Raw genomic sequence first — 22,359 nt, 5'->3', positions numbered from 1 at the left:
TCTTCACCACCACGCATTGTGTTTCTAGCCCGTAAACTTCCAGGATTAATCTGCTGTGACAGAAGCAATCTTTTGGGGAAAGCTGAAGCATGTGGGGAGTGTTTCCCCTCCCAATTTTCCAAAACCAGTGCAAAGCTTTCACAGCCTGACTCCGAACAGAATGCAACAGAGAACAAAAGTCTCTTTAAAAGGCAGCAAAGATTTACGGCCAAATCCAAAAATTCAGACAGAAGTACAACTGCATTTACTTCAATGAAATTACACCTGCTTATGCCAGAAGTGAGATTTATCCTTGAGCTGTAAAAACAAACACACCAAATAATCTGATTTTCCAGAACTGACACACGCAATAACAGTAAATCGAATTTAGAGGTGTTGCTTCCTCTAAAGGTGACAGTGAAAACAACGTTCCTGGAGCTCCAGTTTTTATTCGGCAAAACTCCCCATCAAATGTGCTCAACCAGCAATAAAGAGACGTTTCCCCAGGGACCACACTCAAAACGTGGTGGGGCTTAAACCCCATCCTGGGGCGTTTGGCATTCACAGCTACCCGTGGCATGGCACATCGCTCCTCCTGGATGCAGGGGAGGACTGGGAGGAGGCAAACACCGACCGAGGAATAACCGCAATGGGGCGAGGACATGGGCCACCACCCTGCATGTCACTTTTCTCCATCCCAGGGACTCGCTCCTTCAAACGAGCTGGCAGAGCTGCTCGTGGGATCACACCCTGCCCTCCTCAAGGAAAACCAGCCAACATGGCAAGCGCCCATCACCCAGCCTCTTTAAACCAGCTGAGCTCAATCAGAGTGAAAGCAGGGCAGAGAACATGACCACGGTTATTGTCCACCAGCAGACCTGAGAGGATGAAAAGCAGCTAAGGACAGTTTTCTGTCAGTCACTTCTTCCAGCCGCACAGACGCGTTGGGAGCAGGATGTTTGTTCACAGCCTAAATATACCCTGCGAGTCTAGTGAGGTTCCTTCCTTCCTTCCCTCCTGCCTATCGCAAACAAGGTTTGGCAGGACCAGTTATGCTCAAGAGACAACCTGTGCCATCCCGAAAGCTTTCCGCTGATTTCCACGGGAGTAACAGGTTGGAATTTAATAAACAAATCTGTTGATGCTGCCTAAGAAGAAATAGATCCAACAACTCCTTTCTTGGATGTTCTGGATGCCCAACGCTAAGAAGAATTCCAGGCCAGATAATAATTTTTGCACTGAAGCAAACAAATAAATTCTTGGAAGTCTTGACACAAGTGTGGAACTCACTTGTGGGTGAGTTCACAAGTGGGAACTCACTTGTCCATTTTTGTGGACAAGTGAAACGGCGCCTGAAACCGGTTAAATGGTGTAAGATATACATGTGCTACATTTTTAATCCAAGTTCCCATACGCATTCGACATAATTTGTTTAAACTTGCAAATGAAGACAGAATTAATTTGATAACTATGACAACTGCCCTCTCCATTGCCATTCTCCTTTTTCACTCTCGGCAAGTAGCATACAACAGGATATGGTAGTTTTCCAGCTGGCCAAACGACAGCACTCGTGAGAACAATGTCAGACTCCGACTTAAAAGGCTTCTAAGGAGAGAAGCCAAACTTTGCCATTTTAATATGCTGGAACAGTTTGTGGGAGAGAACCACTCTTCCCTGAACCTCTTTTCAGTACAAGAAAAGAGATTCAGCAGAACCTGGGAAACCCATAGAAATAAGTAGAATTAAAACTACATCCCAGTCTTCGAGTTTTTAGCTGGCTATCTAGTAAATGAACTGGGACTGAATTCTAATCCTGTGTTGGTTTTGATATTTTGGTAAGTGATACATATAATACTTACATATAATACTTTCAGTAACAACATGGCTAGATACAAACATGCTGGCTCTGGTGTTGAGAAATAACTTGCCCTGGTATCAGCATTTCAGTTTTCTTTTCCCTTGCCCCACGCTCTCTGCTCCGAGTTTACCGCTTCTAGTTGGGCTTGGCCAGCAGGTAGTTTCTGAAAATGAAAAAACAATTTGGGCCCAATGCCCTCCTGTTTGTGCACGTGCAACTTGCTTAATAACTACAGCTGTGCCTCTCGTGTTTGTTGTTCTGGCAAAACTTAGCTTTAGCAACCCCAATACCATAAAAAAAAGATGAGGTGACTAACTTTAAACATTAATTTATAATTTTATATATAGGCTGTGGGAGGTGGTGGTGTCCGACTTCCGATTGCTTAGCACTTACTTTGCCAATAGATGTATTCTGAAAATGAAAGGCGAAAACAATATAAAAGTCTTCTTTCACGAGCTGGGTTTTAAAGAATTATCATCAGTAATGCAAGTTTTGAGACAAGTCATGGAAGTTGCAGCACTTGGCATCAGCTGCCGAGTTTGGCTGACGGTCCCTCCCCAGCAACAACTGCTACCATAAACCATGGGAAAAAAATTCCAGCGCAAACACTGCACTGAGTCCCATTTCCCGCTGCCAGCCAGCGCTCTGAGCTTCAGCCAAATCACTCGGCAGGAGGGATCGTTTTACTGCACTTTACCTACAGGCTGCAAAAGAAATGAGCTTGCAGCAGGTAATGGGTCAAATTCACACCGACAAAAACACGACAAGCAGTCAGCCCTGTCTGGCTGCAGTGAAAACCGCCCAGGAGAGCTCTCAGCTGATGAAGATCCAACAAATTCAACTCCTGCACTGCCAAAAATGCTGAATTCAAGGCATCGGCAGTGTTTTGGGGCACGCCTGGTATATAAATATAACATGTGTTGTTCGGCCTCTCCCAGCTATCATGTGCTGCCCTCTCACGGGACCCCAGCTGGGTTCCTTCCCCCAAGCTGCTGTGCTCCTCGCTGGAGATAAGGTTCAGCCAAGCTCATAGTCAGGGAGTGGATATTTAGCACCATAAAGAATCTGGGCTGATCTCCATGCACTTGGTAATGCACAATGATCTCCATTGCACTTGGCAATGACGATGCGCCCAACTCTCTGGTTAAACTGCCAGTGAACAGCAGGGCATCCAAGTGAAAGAAATTAGCTTACACTCTAGACACAGAGGTGGGACCACAGTATCCCCAAATTGATCAAATACTCCTATTGCACGGCCAGAAGCTATTTACCTTAGAGCAAGATACAGAGTAACCCATCACACGCAGCCCTGGTAATACCAGCAGAGCCGCGGCTGAACTAAAGAAACAAAACCACGATCAGCGGCTCAGATCTTCCTACCCACCCTGTGCACGTGCAGGGACTGGATCCAAGGGTTTCCCATGCAGAAAATTTTGAGCAAAAAAGGAAAATGAGTTTATGAGTAAGGCACCAGGATTCAGGTTGCAGTTTTATTTCAGTTTGAACATAAGGAAAGTGATACTATAGTGACAAATTCATGGTGTGAGGCCAAGGGTGTAATTTTTGAAGGTGGGGAGGTAGTTCGCCCTAGCAGCTGCACTCACTCCGCTGGCTCACGCCTGTAGACCAGTAGACTTGTCCTACACTTGAGATAAAAGCAGAAGCAGGTTTATATCCCAGCTCCCGCACCATTCAAAGCTCCACTTCTGCCCTACAGGAAGAGGAGCAAATGTTTCCAAACTTGATGTGCCTTTTGCTATTCTGAGGCACCCATCCTATCTCGAAGCAAAACATTTTGATGTTTTTAAGAGAAAAAAATTCGTCCTTTTTTTTAAAAACTCAGAGCACGACAATAATTTTGTTTAATCTTTAACAACCTAAAAGCTTAAAACCTCCCACCCCATTGTTGTGATCATCTGCTTTTGTCACAAATTATTGAGCAGTGTGCAATCTTGTAATTTATCTGAAATTTCCTATTATTTTCACAAAGAGGGGGGAGAAGGGGAGGGGCAAGTGAGGAAACACTTTGTAACGTTTAAATCCTGGATTCAGGCAGGGATATGACTATCTCCATAACACAGCACAAACCAAGTTTCCAACATCCATGGATGGATGAGGAAAGTTTGAAATATTACCTTGAATCCAAAAGGCTCAAAAGTGACAGACTGAATACCATTTCTGAATGCCTGGGTTGGCAATCTCCCAGAAGGGCTTTGTTTGTGTTTTACACTAAGGCCCTTGAAGCCACATATGTACTTCATAAATGAATAGAGGGCACGAGCAATTGCTCAGTTTGCTTTGTCTAATTCATCTCATTATGTTCCTGACGGTAGCTGAGCAAAAGCAGAGCTGAAAAGCAATTTTCTTAATAAAATACACTCGTGTGTGTGTGTGTACCCTGCAAAGATTAAAAACAAACAAACAAAACCCCCCACTTCCTTAGTGCATCAGTTTTCTTGTGGGTTTGGCTACTTTTTATCTTAAATGTATATGTACATTGTTGGGGATATACATGTAAAGTTTCTTTAGATTCTTTAAACACCCCCAAAAGGCACAGAGAGATAATAAAGTTCTTAATGAATGAAGAAAGACTGAAGATAGCTACAAAGCAAAAGCAATTCAATAAATCCCTTAGCAAAGTGAACTAGACCTGCTGTCAGCTTGCCAAAAGAAGGACCTTAACGACTATGAGATTGTGTCTGCAATCACAGAGCACAGGCCATGAGGACCCAGGTGAACCTTTCCAGTCTGAGCTACTGAAAAATTGTTCTGTAAGTAATCTACAGCTCCTCTTTCTGTGTCTTCATGGCAAACTCAGCATCATCCCAAGCACTGCCACATGTCAGGTACCCCAGGGCACAGCCAAGCTCACTTTCACAGGTGCTTTTCTGAAAAAGAAAAATTAATTTACTTCATCGTTGTTAAACATAAGATCAGCAGGATACCAGGTCAAATACTGAAGCCAGCCACCTTGCCTGCCCCTGCAGACCTCAAACCCTTCCACACTGTTCTAAAATTCATAGCAGGCTCCTTACTTTTCCACCTGCTATTTCGTTCTCTACGAGAACCACCCTAACCCTGCTAAGAACACTTAAACCATCCTGCCACTCCCAGAAGTATTACACTGATTTTGCCAAGCAGTATCCAGGTTTTCCAGGTCCGCATCTCTAAGTTCATGGACTAACCCAACATGAAGTTAATAAAAAAATTCCCAGCAATTATAAGGGGAATTTGGTCAGGCTCAGGGTGCACAAAAGCGTACGTCCAGCCAGCTTTGAAAGTAATCAAGGTGGGGAGAGGGGAACTTCAAGCAGTAAAATATTTAAATTCTAGAGAAAATTAAGTTCTATGTTTAATGCATCGTTCAAATTATAAATTGAAATTATTTTTATGGCATTAAGATGAACAGCATTTTTGTGAAGGAGACCATCACCAGAAGAGATATAATGCACATGGATTTTTCAATGTCATTAAACACAAATTTCTTCTCACAAAAATAAAGATGTTTCTAAATACAAAAACAACCCACTAAAAAAACCTTAAATGTTTAAGACACTTGAATTATCTGTTGAAAAAAATATATCTTTTAGTTTGCTCAAATTAGTGTTCAAGTTTCTGCTAATCAATCTGCACGTATCAAAGAGACTTTAGTAGGCAATCTACCTCCACTGCCCGAAGGCAAATTGTGCTGAATCCCACTGACAAACAAAGGCCCTTTTCCCTGGCGGAGCCAATGTTAGGAATCAAGCCAAAATACCATCCTCAGAATTAAAAGCCTGAAGTGAAAATGCTTTCTAAATACATGTAATGGATAAGACAGTATATGCTACGATTTACATAAAGATGTATCACACATCAATATTTGAATTGCAATCAGCTAGTAGGAAACATGGGGAAGCATCCCAAGGCAGATACCATTTCAATTATTTAAATGTGGCAAGTTCATAGCAAGAGCATCCTCTTATATTTTAGAGGCACATTCCAAATTATTATTTGTGACTGTGACTTAGAGAGACACACATGACTGTGACAAAACTGGCACCTTATTTTACTATAGCACATAGCAAATTCCAGAAGACCACCTTCAGTGGTCTACAAATACACAGGCATGTCAAAAGTTCCCTTGATATCAGGAGTATAACACTGATGCAAACATGAGAAGTATGTTTTATGTAGGTGGATATAAATATTTACACAGTAAAGGCACATATAGAAACATCCTACCTCTCTAACCCACTGGTACAGTATGGGCATAAACTGGACAGGAAGAAGAACTAGAGACGGGTCATTTTCTGGGTGCACTTTTGCTTTTTGACTTGCTATATTAGAAAGTTGTGAATGCCCCACGTTTCATTAAATAGCATAACACGGAGATAATTGAATGAAACCCCTTCCCCTGTACGGTAAGTTTTCTCCTCTGGATTACTTTTTCAGAAATTATTTGCCTGGTACAGTAACAATTTTTAGGAAATCAAATTTTCGCCTACGACAGAAAACACTAAGTATAGTAAATACATGTCTTGCAAAAGACCTTTTCAAGTAAGCCACCAAACCAGAGAAAATCTGTTACTCCTCATACAAACATACTATAATCAAAGTAACAAAGAGCTGTACTAAACATCTCAGCCAGCATGGCACTTCTAAGTATTCTTAGCACAATTTTTTTCTTAAAACGCTGCTCTTCTCTTCAGTGGTCTATGCTCTCTGTGGCTTTTCTCCTCAGAAGGTTTTTCATATGCTCACCTTATTAGTAACGGAACAGCTTCAATATATATATTAGACTGGCAAAGGGAAATCGCTAGCAGACTAGTTTGGTTTTCTCTCACCTGCTACAGAGACCTTAGACTAGACAAGGTCTTGAGATGAGAACAAAAGAATATAGTAAAGTTTCTTTTGTTTTTGTTTTTTTTAAGAAAAGCGTTACTGATTTGGTATTATTTGACAGCCTTCATAAGGCAGTCAAAGTCTAATTCTCTTGTGAAAACTTATTCCATTGGTGGCTCCCACTATGCACAGTCCCTGCTGTTGACGTATCATCCGAGAGATGTGTAACTAAGAGTCTAACCTCAGTGCTGCCGAAGATGAAGGGGGTTAAACACAGGTGCCTTCAATTATCTCTGACTGGTTTGGGAAAGAGGATGCTATTTTTTGTTAGCATAGCCTTGTGTATCACCCAAGTGCAAGACCAGAAGAAGTAAATAAGGTAAGTTTAAACCGCCTTTGACTGTCACTTAAGGCCAAAGTTTCTAACTGGGTGTTGAAAACAAGGCGGGCTGCGGAGAGGCTGGGAGCGGGATATTTTCTGTTCACAGCTACGGAGCTGGAGAGCAGCTGCCTTCTGCATCACTGGCTTGGCACAGAGTTAAAGAAGAGTTAAATGCAGGAATTCAGCCTGGATGTGGCATCTGCTTGATTAACATACAGTGAAAAGAATAACAGAAGAAAGCATGGGATTTCCACCCCAAACTGGCAGTTGGTAGCTCTCCTGAGCTGCAGACACTTTCAGAGGTGGCTCAGGCTATTCTCGAGGGACCTGTGTGACAGCCACTGAAGTTCTCCGATTACCCCAGTTGGATCCTAAAGCATTTGAGTTTAATAGCTGGAATCATAGGAATGTGTGGAGATTTTCTAGCACAAATCTGTAGAAAGACTTTAAGCCAGGGACTCAGTCAACATGCCATCTTTTTTATTAACTGAGACAACCAGAATACATCGCAGTGGTTATTTGTAGTCCAGGCTTAGACATATCATTTGTCTTAACTGAAAGCTTTACAGCTGAGCAATTGCAACTACTATTTAAAAAGCCTGCCTCCCAAAAGAAACACCAGATACAAATCCAAAATTATATGCAATATTTTCCATTGTTTCCTGAAAACCAATAGTAAAGACATTCTACAATAAAATACTTTAAACAGGGTTCTGTTTAAGGTGACTAAGCATTCATTGCCACGCTCAAGCCGCTAGCAGAGCAAGTCACACATTTCAAATGGTTGTCTGGTTGTTTTTCCAAGTAAGAAGGGAAGCCTCCTGACATTTTCCCCACTTCTTTACAAGCAACTGCCACAGCACTACCCTGAGCTCTCCTTCAGGGGCTTCTCTGTTCCTGTCCCCCTCTCCCAGAGAAATCCTTACAGTTCTTCTGTGTTTGTCCCAATTCCCTTACTCCGTGAGACTCCTCCACGCTTGTGCTAATCCTACTGCTACTGTGCTTCTCTGCTGCTGTTTCTGCATTATTATAAGCTTTTCAAAGGTTACCAAATATCTATAGCTCCATGGCCAAGATTCTCCCTAGGCATACCCTTTTTTCTCAGCTGCTCTTAAAGGGCGAATCCACTGCTTGTAAGCACCTGAGCTGCTCACAAGCCTGATCTGTAAAAATCGAAAAATCCCTCACTGTCACATGTAACCATTTTTCATCTCATTAGTGGCATTAGGCAGAAAGGACTGAGGGATGTTGCCCTAACACAGCTGAAGCCACTATTGATACAAAACCATACATTGGTGCAAATCTCTGCGTGCTTATTTCAAGTTAATATTTCAGTGCCTTCAGTCTACCGTGTCTTTCATGTTAAATCCCAAAACTAGAGTAAACCAGTTTCATTAATCAAAGTAAGAATGCACGCACACAGCTTTTTGCACCCATTTAACTACATTTGTTTGAAAACACATTAATTCTGTAAGCTTGGCTGGATTTCCCCTTTCACAGCTGTATTGTTTCATTATCCCCTCCTAGAACATGCTGCACTTGCAAACAATAACGTCAGGCCTTATGGATATAAATGGGAAGTTTTATATAAATAATCACCTAAACTGTGTCTTAGTGAGCAGGTAAAATGCTATCAAAACACACAGAAAAGGATATTCAGGTGCAGTTGGTTTAGAGAAAAGGAGAAAGGAAAAGATTACTCTAAAATAACTGCTAGGAATATGGGTGAGAAAAGCCAGTAAAATCCTTTTCCTCCAGTGTAATCCCTCACCTATGCCCTATTTACATGATTCCTAACAATATGTTTTGTCCTTATTCCAAGGTTACGGTGAGGGGAACAGGCGATATTGATTAATGGTGTCTCAGAGTTTGAAGAGTTCAGCTGGAATTATGCGTTCTTTGAAGGGTGTTATCTTTTCAGAAGAGCAGGTGCAAAACCCATCTCAGTTTTAATTTATTTTATTTTCTGCTTTTCTTGACCACATCTCTTTAGTGCAGAAGAGAAAGTTTATTATTCATTATCTCATACAGCTTGATAAGCTTCTCTCACGAAATTGGAGAAAGACTCCCTCTCAGAGCAGAGTCAATCATCACCTCAAATGGAAGGCAAACCCAGAGGACCGTAAGCACCCCCCGGAACGATGCAGGTATAAGCTAAGTGTAGCTTATAGCATCACCGAAGCCTGATGTTGTACTGCTTGTATGCAAAATACTTTAGAATTATAGAATCATTTTGGTTGGAAAAGATCTTTAAGATCACCGAGTCCAACCATCAACCTAACACTGACAAAACCACCACTAAACCATGTCCCTCAGCACCACGTCTACCCATCTTTTAAATACCTCCAGGGATGGCGATTCCACCAGCCTGTTCCAATGCTTAATAACCCTTTCAGTGAAGAAATTTTTCCTAATATCCAATCTAAACCTCCTCTGGTGCAACTTGAGGCCATTTCCTCTTGTCGTATCGCCTGTTACTTGGGAGAAGAGACCAACCCCCACCTGGCTACACCCTCCTTTCAGGGAGCTGTAGAGAGCGATAAGGTCTCCCCTCAGCCTCCTTTTCTCCAGGCTGAACACCCACAGCTCCCTCAGCTGCTCCTCATAAGGCTTGTGCTCCAGACCCCTCACCAGCTTCGTTGCCCTTCTCTGGACACGCTCCAGCATGCTCTGAAAGGGGGAATGAGAAATTACAGATACAACACTAAACTTGTATTTATTGTCTTTAATTCTCTTAGCTTTTAATTCTCTGATTAAAGCCAGGTAACCCTCCTAAAATCTCATGTCCATATGATAGATGTGCACTGGAGCTCAAGGCAGGTAATATCTGCATATACACAGTTTTTAGCTAGGAAATACGAATCATAACCCCATGAGACAGGCACTCAACCTGCAGCACAACTTCCACATTCCCCACTCACCCTTTTTTCTGCCCTCTAACAAACCAGTTCTCGCTCAGACATGTCCCTACCCCTCTTAGCTTGACACTAAAAAGAAACCATTTAACCTGCTGTAGCATTGTTGCTCAAGTGAAAACTTCCAATTCTGGATGTCTAGAGAAAGGTCCCTAAGTCTCTATTTAGACATTGGATTTTTGAAGACAGTGAATATACGGAGATCCTACTGAAGTCAGCAGACAGCGCAGGTGTTAAACACCTCTAAAACCAGGCCATTTTTATTTAGCTGTCCAAACAGCAAGACAGGATACTATTTTTAATTCCTGATATTTTGAGGAATCTAAGTCATCACTTTTACACCACTTTTTCCTCATTTTCCACAGATTTGTCCCGTTTTCTCACCCGCATCATCCCAATAGTTTTCTCAGCTCTTGCCCTAACAACTCTTGAGATAACGGAGCTCAGGTCATTTCTGTTTTGTTGTTAGGACTTTCTTCTCTTCCAGCATTACAGGATTACATCCATCTCACCTAGGGTGTCTACCCATTTATCTGTTTGCCCTCCCTTTTTGAGGCAGCTTGATCCTCATCTTTGGCGTGTGCATCATCCTACTCTCTTCAGCCCAGTTGTTCTTTCCGCCTTTCTCCCCCTTTTGATTCTCAGCCTCATTTTATTCCCTGATATCCAGGCAGCAGAAAACCAGGAGTGGTTCAAAGAACCAGGGCAACGGACATCCACACGGATGAAGAGATCCCCACCACCATCACCTGCCAAAACGGGCATTATTAGGGCAGAGGAGGGAGCGCAGTGCTTCCACCCTGTCTAGTCAGAGACAGGAAAACTGTGGAATTGGAGAATCTGCCTCTCCGCCACCGAAGAAGCAAGAGCAATCCCACTCCCCCCTCAGCCCGCCAGGGAAATGCACAATAGAGAGAGAAACAAAACCGGGCTATGTGATGACAAAGCTAGTGGATGAACAAAGCAACATACCACGTGTTTTGTCCAACATGCCAGGTGCCCACACCATCCAGCCACCAGGTCCATATTCAGATGCACCAAAGCTGTGTCCTGAACCCACCCTCAACTCTCCTGGCCAGCGTGACAGAAGGAACCATGATCTTTCAGGCAATAAAGGTCCCACAGAGGTTTTAAAAGCAGAGGCGCACTTTGGGTTGGTGGAAGAGCAATGAAGATAAAGGAGGATTCAGGGAAATGTGCTAACAGAAACTCTTCTACAAAATTGATGGGCCATTACCTTTTCTCTCGTCCTTGTTAGGGAGCTGCTCAGGAAGCAAAGGCCACGCACCAGCAGCTGAGAAGGGGAGACAAAACCCAGCCTGAGGAATGATTAACGTCCTGCAGCTCACAAGTGAAAAGAACAACTCTTCTATAGCTTCACTACACTAATATTTTCCAACATGTTTTTAAAGCCCAGAAAAACCCCCACATGTCATGGGTGGCTTGTTAAGAAGCAAACACAGCACTGGCAATTATTCACTGATACACTGTCTTTGTTGCCGGCTGGGGCTGAACCACGACATACACCTGTGATACCACAAATCCTCCAGGTGCCAATGACCTTACTGATCTTGAAATCAAACTATTTAAGCAAGGGCGAGGACTTTTCTTATTTACAAATAATATAAATGAATCGTCATGGCTCTGTTTTCAGCACAGCAGGAGAGGAAGACTGTACAGAGCACAGTGGCTTTTACTTCTAAAAATCACACGATACCACCTAAGAAACCCAAGTCTGCCGAAAGGACGGACAGATACAGTATGTTTATTTTCCTTTAATGCCCATATATACATACCAAACATCGGAGTTCAGAGTCTACGCATATACATACACACACATACATGCATAACTACCCATTTGTGGGAACCTGCTTTTGTTCATGATTTTACAAAGGTGTTTCAGCCTTTCTTAAGGTCAAACATATTTTGCTGGCTGATTAATCGAAAACAAGGGATGCCACCTTTCAAAACAGCAAATCGCCACACAGTCTAAGTCAACAAAAGGATGAAGCCTTTGCTTATCACAGAACTGTTAAAAAAAAGGAACTCTAGAGGTCAGGATAATAGTGTAACGTGTGGAGAGAGTGACTGCAGCTTCCCTGAAGATGTTTCTGCCTGAGGTGAGTTAGCAGACACATCCTCAGATTAAACTTTCATCAGCAGATCTCTGTATTTCATCAATCTTTCATCACGGCATAGCTTAGAAAATCATCTGGTCAGGTGTTACTAGAAAACCTCTTCATCTTCCAAAGCAAAATCTACCCAAATAAATTACTACAAGCAAAAGAGAGTTAAAAAGGAGGGCCTGCAGATCGTTATGGGGTTCAAATAGCTCAAAATAGAATGAAAATATAAATTTCTACAATATTTTAAAATTGAAACACTGCCTTTCACAAGAAACACAATATATTTTATTATAGGGTCCTGGACCAGAAAATGTAGCTTATAAACAAAATTCACGTCAAGTAACTTCTGGAAGGGCTTCATCCCAGAAACTGGGATTTCATCAACTTCCTGGACAATTAATCCACCAAAAGCAGCAATGCAATCCCCTCACGTTTCTCTGATGATGGCAAAGTCATATCAGGGAGAGTTGCTTTTGCAGTCAGTGAATGGCTCTGGTGTTTCTCACCTCAGGACCAGTACTATTACCAGGATGAGCCCAAGGACTGCGTGCTAACGTGTGCGTGAAGACAGATGCACTGCAATTTCCACCTCAACAATATGGTTTTCTCAGCATGGGTTCTCCTGTCACCACATGCTTTTTTCTGGTGTGGTAGTGTTTCTTCAGTAAAAGCTACATCATTTATGCTACCCTTCAAAGCGTGTTTCCTGTAGTGAACCTCTCTATGCCCAAAACACACTGTACATCTGACTATTCGGTCATGAGTTTCTTCTTTCTGTTTGTCTTTGGGATCTTCTGCTATTTAACATCACATGCAGTCTGAATTTACTTACAAACAATGGCTACACTGCTTTCCTTACAATCTTATTTTTTTAAATGGGTCAATAAAATTAAATTTCAGAAAGAGTGGGCTCCAGTCCTGAAAGTCATACTGGACACAAAATTTCTGCAGAAGCATATATTAAAATTCTTATGAAGGGCTAAAAATAAGAAAGCTCTGAAATCAAACCTCTTATGATGAAAAAAACCAGATTCCAATAAAAGTGGCTAAGAACATTGCTGTGCCAGCAAATGAAATATTGAGGCTGGTTTTGATTGCGTGTTTATATATTAAACCTTCAATAAACTATTTCTTGCTGTTATTTACAGCAACCAACCAAGAAAAGTCATGTTCTCTAGAAACAGGAAATGTTCATTTGCAACGCAGATAGGCCAACTCCCACTTCTGACAGTAGGAACATGAGAAAACATTAGCTGCTTTACTCTGCCATGTTCTCTGTATTGTCAATGTCACAAACTAAATCTCATTTCAGGAAAACAGCAGAGGAAGCTTCTACCTTTTATGACCAAGAGAGAGAACACTGGATTTATTTGGTTGGGTTTTTATTGCTTTTGTTTGTTTATTTGTTTTCAACTTGGATGTGTACTTCTCCCACATATTCCATAACTTTTTTTTTTTCCCCCTTAACAGAAACATGAATTTCTGCGGAAGTCTCAACAAAACTGTAATTCATCTTCAGTCCCCAGATATGGCTCAAAAAATGGCTGGAGTGGGATCAGAGATGGTATTTCCTGTGCCTTTTATGTAGCTTTTAGTAAATGTGGGATACCACAGCAGACCCGTAGGTCAGAGCAGACACAATGACCTGCGCACACACAACCTTTTACACCAACTCTTGTCCTACTGATGGGGCTTATATTCATCTAGGAGAGTTTGCTATTGTCTCCCACCCTCAAATACATTTCACCAAAAGCTCGCAACATTCTCGGTGCCACGTGATTGCAAAAGGCACACTTCTCTTAAATGTCCCTTTTCAACTTCAATGTTTCTATGACCATTTCTGTCTTTAGGAGAAGCACGTAGCCAGCCTGGAGAAATGTGACTCGTGATTTTATAAACAACATAATGGAATGATTTTATTTTCCAAAGAAATTTAAATATTTGAAAGAACTACTGTAAATGCTTCAGAAAACCTAACAAAAAGCAAAGCTGGCTTCCTTTAGTTTGTAAAGCTGCATCACATTGAGGTGCCCCTTAAGATGCTCTATTTATTTCCTGACCAAAAGGAGCTACTACAAAACCTGACTTTAAGCGAAATGTCCAATGCACTCATTTTCTAAGGCAAACAAAGCACTGTAATGGTTTATTCATAAGAAGTTAAAACCTTTTTACTTCCCACCATTTCAAACTGGATTTGCCCCTTTTAGATGTCAAAAATCTGCATCAATAGAAGTGAAAAACGGTAAAAAAACCAACCCCAACCATCAGTCATTTATAGAAGTAAAAAATTTAGAAAGATGGAATTGGGTCACAGAAACACTTATCTCAGAATCACAGAATAGTTTGGGTTGGAAGGGACCTTTAAAGGCCATCCAGTCCAACCCCCCTGCCATGAGCAGGGACATCTTCAACTAGATCAGGTTGCTCAGAGCCCCATCCAACCTGACCCTGAGTGTTTCTGGGGATGGTGCATCTACCACCTCTCTGGGCAACCTGGGCCAGTGTTTCACCATCCTTATTGTAAAAAATTTCTTCCTTCTGTCTAGTCTAAATCTTCCCTCTTTCAGTTTAAAGCCATTATCCCTTGTCCTATCACAACAGGCCCTGATAAAAGGTTTGTCCCCATCTCTCCTGTAGGACCCCTTTAGGTATTGAAAGGCCACAATAAGGTCTCGCCATTCCTTTTGGAAATTTAGCCAGAGACAATCAGAAACTTTGGGAGGGATTAAAAAAGTTTCAGAAAATCTTTTCCTGGGAAAGATTTTTTCAGGTCCAAAATGACATTTCCCATCAAAAGCCAAAAAACCCAAACAACCGTACTATTGCAAATATCTCAATAATCAAACATGGACACAAAAAGCAGCAGCTCATTAACATTATTCAATCCATACTACCCATGTGTGAAGATGGGTACTGTCCGAAGATCCTGGAATTTCTCAGTGTGAATGGCGATGTTTTTGATACATCAAAATGCTCAATGGCACAGGGAGACAGCTCGTGGTCCTGCTCTAAGTTACCTTCACAACCCTGTTCCCACAGCAATGATACATGACAAAGAAAGATGCTACCAAAAGAAGACCAGTCAGGAATGAAGGAAAGACTGGCTCCAGGGCAGGAAGGCCTTTAGCATGCACTCACGGTTGCTCCCTATGGCAAGGAAGGACTTCAGCTCACAAGAGTCAGGTTTCAAGGACAAACCTCAGTTTTCTGCAAAACACTTAGGAATTTTCTTGCATCAAGATCCTTAAGTAGTTGTACTGGCTTAAAACCATTACTCTTCCCTCAATCCAACTTTTTTCTCCATCAAATCAAGTATATCAAGAAAGTGTACATACGTGCATACAGTAAGCATTAAGCAGCGCACTTAACTTGAACCATCAGGAAGACATGCTTTCACATAGCCAGGAGAAACAGGACACATTTGAAAATACAGTTTTACATTAAAAAGTATTATATATAATCTGAAGCAAAATAATGTTGCGTGTGCAGTTTTATGCACCTGGCTGAATTCACCTGAAAGGTTTGCTCAATACAGGTTTAGCAAAACAGCATATAAGTGATAAACTACGACAAGCAGAGATTTTAAAAAGTAACACCAGCAAGAAAAAGAAGAATCTATCCATCCTCTCATAGCCCCTGGGACACAATTACTCAATCAAATAAATAGCTTGATACCAAACTTGCTCCAGGCATACGTGTACTCTGTATCAGCAGACAGAAATAGCACCAAGTCAAGAGGGATAAGGAGAGCGAAGACTCACCGGCCGTTGTCACGCCCCACGCCCCAGACTCGGATGCTCACAATGGGTTGCGAATGGAGAACTGTGCGGTCCATGGGGTCAATCAGGTTCAGCATGTCATTTTCCAGTATAAGGTACATGTCTTTGCCCTGCAACTCCAGACAAAATACAGTTACACAGTACATCTCCCTCTCAAACTGCCTGCGATCAAGGTGTTATCCCTGTGCTGTTCAGACTTGCATCCTCTTAATTTACTCAAAGTTTCAGTTTGTTCCAAGAACAATTGAAAACAAGTTCATTTACTTCTGGTGTGAAAAAGATCTAAGACAGTATAAGATAGTATCTTACTACTACTACATTTTTAAATGATCCCAATCACAAAAAGCTTTGATGTCTTTTAAATGCAACTGTTTGACTCATTCAACCCCAAGCTACTGAGTTATTCAACAAATGTGTTTATCCTTTCTCAAGTAAATCCTTCCAAACATAATAGAAGTCAAGAACTGTCTTAATAGTAAAGGCTCACATCAAAACCTGTACTCTTAAGGAAGAGTTTCTTCCTTCAAACAACATGCTTTGTTTCCATAAACTTTAACCAGAGGGTCATGGGAACAGACAGCAATTTGTAAGCGTCAAAGGATTTACAGGATTCTCTGAAGATTAATTAAAGGGGAAAACCTAGCATTAAGACATGAACGTGAATTCTGCCAGTGACTGCAGAATCCTGGAGCCAGGATTTCTCCCTAATTCTTCTGGCATGTAAGAACAAGGAGAATGCTTTTTTTCCCCTTAGAAGAAAGAAATTTAGAGGCAATTTTCCTTTTGATGCTAATTCTCAAATGCTAATCTTCCTCCTATGGTTAGCATTTGCAAAAGGTCTGCTGCCTCTTCTGTCAGTTACCAGCTCTCTTCTCAGAGGCTGTACACCTACCCTGCAGACCGTGGGATCCCATGGAAATGGTCATGGACCTATTGCCAAGAGGTAAGACAAGCTCCTGCTGATAATAATAATAAGAAGGTGGAAGCTAAAAGCTAAATATAGAGTAATTTGTTTCCTCTCTATTGTGCCAGAATCTATAAATGAACAGAAAGAATGGAAAGGGGCTGACTTCCTACTGACACATGTTTCAAAAATGACCTTTTTCTTCACCTCAGTGTCACAGAAACCCTCTTCCCGCTTGGTTACAGTGGCTCAGATCTTAATGATGTTAATTTTGTGTCTAGGACATACACTCCTGTCACCCTGGGAGGGCCTACTTTCAGGGTTTCCAGGCTAGGCAGCATGGGGCAGGTGGTCCTGACCACCTCTCTCCCCCCTGCCAAATCTCCTAACAGGGACTCAAAGGGGAGCTGTGACCCAGAGCTGGAACCAAGAGGGGTGTGGGAGAGGAAGGGGACACAGGCTAGTGTATGCGATGCCAACACAGGAACATTTTTGCCCGATGAAAAAAGTACAGCTGCAGCGGAGACGCAATGCTGGAGATACACAGGCTGCTCCTTGAGAAGCAGAAACAGATGTAGCTGCCATCACCATGCGTGTCAATGGGGTGCATCAGCAGCATTGCACTGCTTGTGGCACGCACGAAAAGAAACATGGGAAACAAAACACAGAAGCCAGGATGGCACGAGGCAGACCAGGACGATGAAGGAAATCAAACAGAAAAGAGTCATTGCAAAGAAAAAGGGTGAGAAATTTGCTTGGAGGTCAGAAGCAGTAAACAGATTGTGTGAAGAACATTACCAAGTGTCACAAAGACTGCTTTTTGGACCCATTTTCTACTTACATATTTATTCCAGAAGAAAATTATTACACGAAGGTAAAATCTGTTCATCATGCAAAACAGACTGGGATTAGGGTAATAAAACTGAATCCAAATTAGCTGGAAAAGATTGGAGAATGGGCAGATAAGCAACGTAAGTCACAGGAAATTATCCTTGCAATGCTCAAGGGATAGCATGGCTGCAGCCAGAAGCAATATATTTTGCTAAGCTTTGTTGCCTTATTATACAAAAGCTGTTTTAGAGATGAAAACACCTCATAGGGCAAGAAGAAATGATTTGGACAGACTGGGAGCTTGAAGATAGACCTCACTATCTCTGCTGAAGAGTGGCAGAGACCTGATGGTCCAAGATGAAGGTGGCTCTCGCTGGAAGAGCCATGCAGGGAAAGTGAATAAAGGAAAGGAGGGCGCAGTCCCAGCAGTGTTATATACTCAGGGAAGTGTTACATACTGTGGTATATAGGTCAATGGCAACAACCTGTCTTTCTCATGTAAGTGATTTTGTAACGTACAGGAATATAATGCACGGCAAAGTAGCAACACAAACAGATGAGTCGTATTTTTCTTCCTAGATTTTATAGAGCCATGTAAGTTAGAAACTTACAGGGAATTTCTTTCGGGGAGGAGCGGAGGGCATGAAATCCCACATTAAAGCCAGTGACAAAGCTTCTGCAGGGTCAGGATTTTACCCAGAGTGTGTGGGGTTTTTGTGTTTTGTTTTATTAAATCATGAAAACTTGGGGCCGGTCCTACTCCCAATTTCACTTTCATTACATTCTAGCTAAAATAAATCTTTAGGCTATCTTAAAACCTCTATCTGCAGTCATCAGTTCTAGCTTCATAACAGATTTCTGCCGTATGTGCTCCATCTGATATGTCAGTGAATAGCACACTTTTTTCAGATTCCTCTCTAAAACATGCCTCTTGCAATCACTCTCGAAGCATCACGTTGCCAGCAGAAAAATGTGGTTATAATGATTTCTTTTAAAATCAAGAAGACAATTTACTTCAGGGGCCACCTATTCAAGTACAGTGTCTCTCTTGTTTTGTCAGGCTGATTTTTTTAATATTTTTTTATGAATAGCACTCTTAATTAAAACTTCCTTTCAAGAGGACCAAAACTTTTCACCAGTTTGGCTTGAAAACCTGCACGGTTTTCCAACACAGAACAATGGGACTGGCAGAGAGAAATATGGAAAAATGTGAACGTTAACTCTTAAACTAAAATAAAGCATATGATTTCAGAGTAAAGGATATATTTCAAGTTGATCAAAATTCTGTCACCTGAAAAACGCATGGGATTACACACACGTAAAGAGAGTGGGTTTTCCCCTCCCAGGGTCATCAGTAAGTCCAAAGCCCATGACTGACAGATCTCTAATTGCTTGTCTAGCCATATTAACTAAATAAAACTGTTCCCAGAAATAAGGAAAAGGGAAACTAAGGTTATCTTGTTCATTTATATGTACAGCATATATTTCTTACATAAAAAACCCCTTATGAAATTACTTTAAAACATCACTTTCATTTTTAGACAGGCACTTTTCCCCAGCTGCTCCTCTGAAGTGTGTCTGCATTGTTGTGGTCACAGCCGGGACACTGAACACAAGCCTTAGACTGTAACAATAACTTGGGAGACTGAAGGATATTTTTCCTAAAATTTTTACTGAAACAGACAAGTCTTTCTTTTAATTCCTCTTTGGTTTGGCAAAGCTGATCACACAAATACCAGCAAAGGTAACAACATTCACTCTTACGTCAGTTTTGCATCCAGATCTTGGGTAGTAAATCCACATTAGTGTAACCCTCCTCAAAACAGGTCAGGAGACAGATAGAAGATTTGGCTGAAGTTTAAGTTGCTCCATGATCAATCAAATAATGAAGATGTTTTCCTACAGGTTTGTCTCCTACGTCCTCTGTACATCCCACAGCTATAACCCCACAGCTATAACTCCTTTCTTCTTGTTTCACTTACTGATCCCTCCACACCACCTACTTCATCTGTCCCCAGCTCACCTCTGTCCACACCACGTTTCCCCCTTCACGCTTCTCCCTGCACTCCCCCAGCGGTATCCTGTTTTGCTGCCAATTTAGAGAGAAGCACAGAGCTCGCACGGTTCAGCTGATGAAGGTGTACTGACCCACCACCAAACCAAGACAGCGGACAGCTCAGCTCTCTGTTTTTCCCCTCAGTGTGTGGAAATTTGACATCCTTCAATATTGGATGACACTGGTGAACAGATTCAAGTTACTGGACAGGAACCAACAGACAGACTGATGACATAAAATAAATTTCCTTCTGAAACACTGATAAAATAATCATCTTAAAATAAGCCATCTGTCCATCAGTCTCAATCCTCTCAAACATTTTAAAAGCACAGGTCACAGCAGTCCAGGTTTCCTTGAAACCCTTTCGTCACTGGGAAACGTGTGAAAATGCTGTTCCAAAGCACCACTCTCAAACCTCTGGGTCAGGAGAAAGACTTCCAATGACTGTAACAGTTTATCCCAACGCTATTGCACAGGTGTGTACTAGTATGGATGCAAATGGCAAAGATAATGTCTTTGTGGCACCGGCTATCCTGAAAAGTTTGGAACGCTTCCCGTCAACACTTTCCTTAACCCTTTTATATTTTCTAGCAGTGCCAGCTGGGATAGGGAAGTCCCAAATACACAGCATGGACCTATTTGCCTACAGAGTTGTTCTTTCAAGATGTTTTATGACATGAGAGGGATGTTCCATGGGGAGGAGAAGTTCACTCCATTCTTACCTCTCCCCAAATGCCGACAGTATCTCTGATGTCGTTTTTACAGTAAGAGAGTTGTCTGATGCAATTGTTCACAGCAACACTACTTTTTCCAGGAGCAAGATCTTCTTCTGCCATTTCTACCCAGCCCAGAGATCGCACAGCAAAGCACTAAAAAGAAAACAGAAAATATCTGAACATGTATCAGAGCACACAACACACTGCTGTATCCAGCTATGGAAATCTTGTCATGCAACACCAAATAGTCAGTTAAAGATCCCTGACTAGGAGGAGAACAAAATCAAGGCCTTGTAGATGATCTTATGCTCAAAGATAGATAAATTAAAATATAATTTGAGAATGGCAAAGTGAAAACATTCAAAGGAACAAGGAAGAATACATGACTTGCCAGGGAAGGTAGCTGTGGAGGCAAGAAATTCTTTACAGTAAAATACTTTTGTTAGTATAAAGGAGGAAACAAGGCAGCAGTAAATAGTAGGACACACAACCACAGAGACATAAAGGAAAAAGCACAAATATGGATACAGTAGAACTGAAATTTTAGCTAGTATCTAGAGCTCTAATTGAAGAGAAAGAAAATACAATTGGATTACATCTATGTCTATTGTGAGATTCACACTAACTTAGTATATCTCACTTCCTGGCTTTTAACCAGAAAATTAAATTTTTTTGTGGATTACAGCAATCATTTCTACAGAAAGTTTAACTGAGGTAGCAAACAATAACAAATGCAAAGCACTAATAAAAAGATAAGCTATCATAAGAGGAAAGCAGGCTTTTTTCTAGAAGAAATTAAAAATGACCTTTAAAATAAAACAATCTTATTATACATTTTTTTAGCAGAAGGATGTTTAGCCAACCAGAGCACTCAGTTGGCAGAACAAGCCAAGACGACATTACTTTCCACATATGGTGCTTTTTGCAAACAAAACAAAATGGAAGAAATTGAGTGACATCACCTCTACCCTACATTTACCAGGGTAGAGAATAAAAAAGTTTAATTCTGAAAAAAACCCACATTCCTAGAAGCGTTCAAGGCCAGGCTGGATGGGGCTTTGAGCAACCTGGTCTAGTGGGAGGTGTCCCTGCCCACGGCAGGGGGGTTGGAACTAGATGGTCTTCAAGGTCCCTTCCAACCCAAACCATTCTATGATTCAATGATTTGCTCTTAGGCTTTACGGTGGGTGAAATACAGACCTCACACTAAGTCAATGGGAGTCTTTCTATGAGACCAGGATTTCCTCCAGAGAACACTATGGGTATCTCACATTCTTAAATTGCAATGCACTGCCAGAGAAGGATGCACAACAGACTTACTGGTGTGGCTCCTTGATAGACACACCATACACTTATGATGGTCCCTAAAGGTTCAGCAATAACAGTTCCTGAATGACCCCATACCAAATTCCTGCTCTCTTCTAAGTATTTAACATAGCAACAGACACCACCACTGAACAATGCCAAATCAAATGCCGTCCCATCTCTGAGCTTGGTTTCCTTGCAACTTTTTGCTTAAGTCAGTGATCAGACAGTGCACCAGCTCTAACATCCAAGTCTTACACCCAAATCCTCTTGCTAGCCACGATGCCTCCTAGAGAGGTGCAGGACTAGGCAGGCACAAGTTCCAAAAGTAGAAGTGAGAAAATTTACAATTAATAACTGAACATCTGCCACTGTATAGCACTGCTTGCACCCCAAGCTTCCCCTTGCCAAGATGGATCAAGCGTTGACGTCAATTAGTGCTCAGTCCTTGGTACCCTGCTTGCTTCAGTGTTACTCATGCATTTCTTCTGAAATGTTATGCTGTCCTGAAATGCTGTGTTGTTCTGGTGAACTGATGTGCAATTGTCTCCATCATTCCAGTTCCCTGTTAGGTAGTCAGTGCAATTCTGACCTTGCAAAGGCCAACACTGATTGGCCAGCGCTGCCGCCTTGTGCCACAGAGCTTTCTTTGCTGTCAGCAGCATCCCGTGGCTCTCAGGAAGG

The 22,359-nt window shown here is 41.8% G+C and overlaps 1 protein-coding gene across 25 annotated transcripts in view; it reads right to left on the bottom strand.

The window, feature by feature from the left end:
- The window catches only part of APBB2 (amyloid beta precursor protein binding family B member 2), a 192,528-nt gene that overhangs the window by 32,208 nt on the left and 137,961 nt on the right, over positions 1-22,359 (bottom strand). For 19 of the 25 annotated variants that reach the window (XM_054202423.1, XM_054202427.1, XM_054202445.1 and 16 more), the window contains 2 exons: positions 20,377-20,523; positions 15,846-15,979 (listed from right to left, as the gene is read on the bottom strand). In XM_054202423.1, coding sequence (XP_054058398.1) covers positions 15,846-15,979; positions 20,377-20,523 — 281 coding nt within the window. The remainder of the gene's footprint in view (positions 1-15,845; positions 15,980-20,376; positions 20,524-22,359) is intronic. The other 6 variants (XM_054202446.1, XM_054202448.1, XM_054202434.1 and 3 more) reach the window with 1 other exon arrangement.

This window comes from Rissa tridactyla, chromosome 5, assembly GCF_028500815.1.
Source record: "Rissa tridactyla isolate bRisTri1 chromosome 5, bRisTri1.patW.cur.20221130, whole genome shotgun sequence".
In the NCBI taxonomy this organism is placed as follows: Eukaryota; Metazoa; Chordata; class Aves; order Charadriiformes; family Laridae; genus Rissa; species Rissa tridactyla.
The sequence above is the reverse complement of the archived record's forward strand: the minus strand, read 5'-3'. Positions and strand labels throughout refer to the sequence as shown.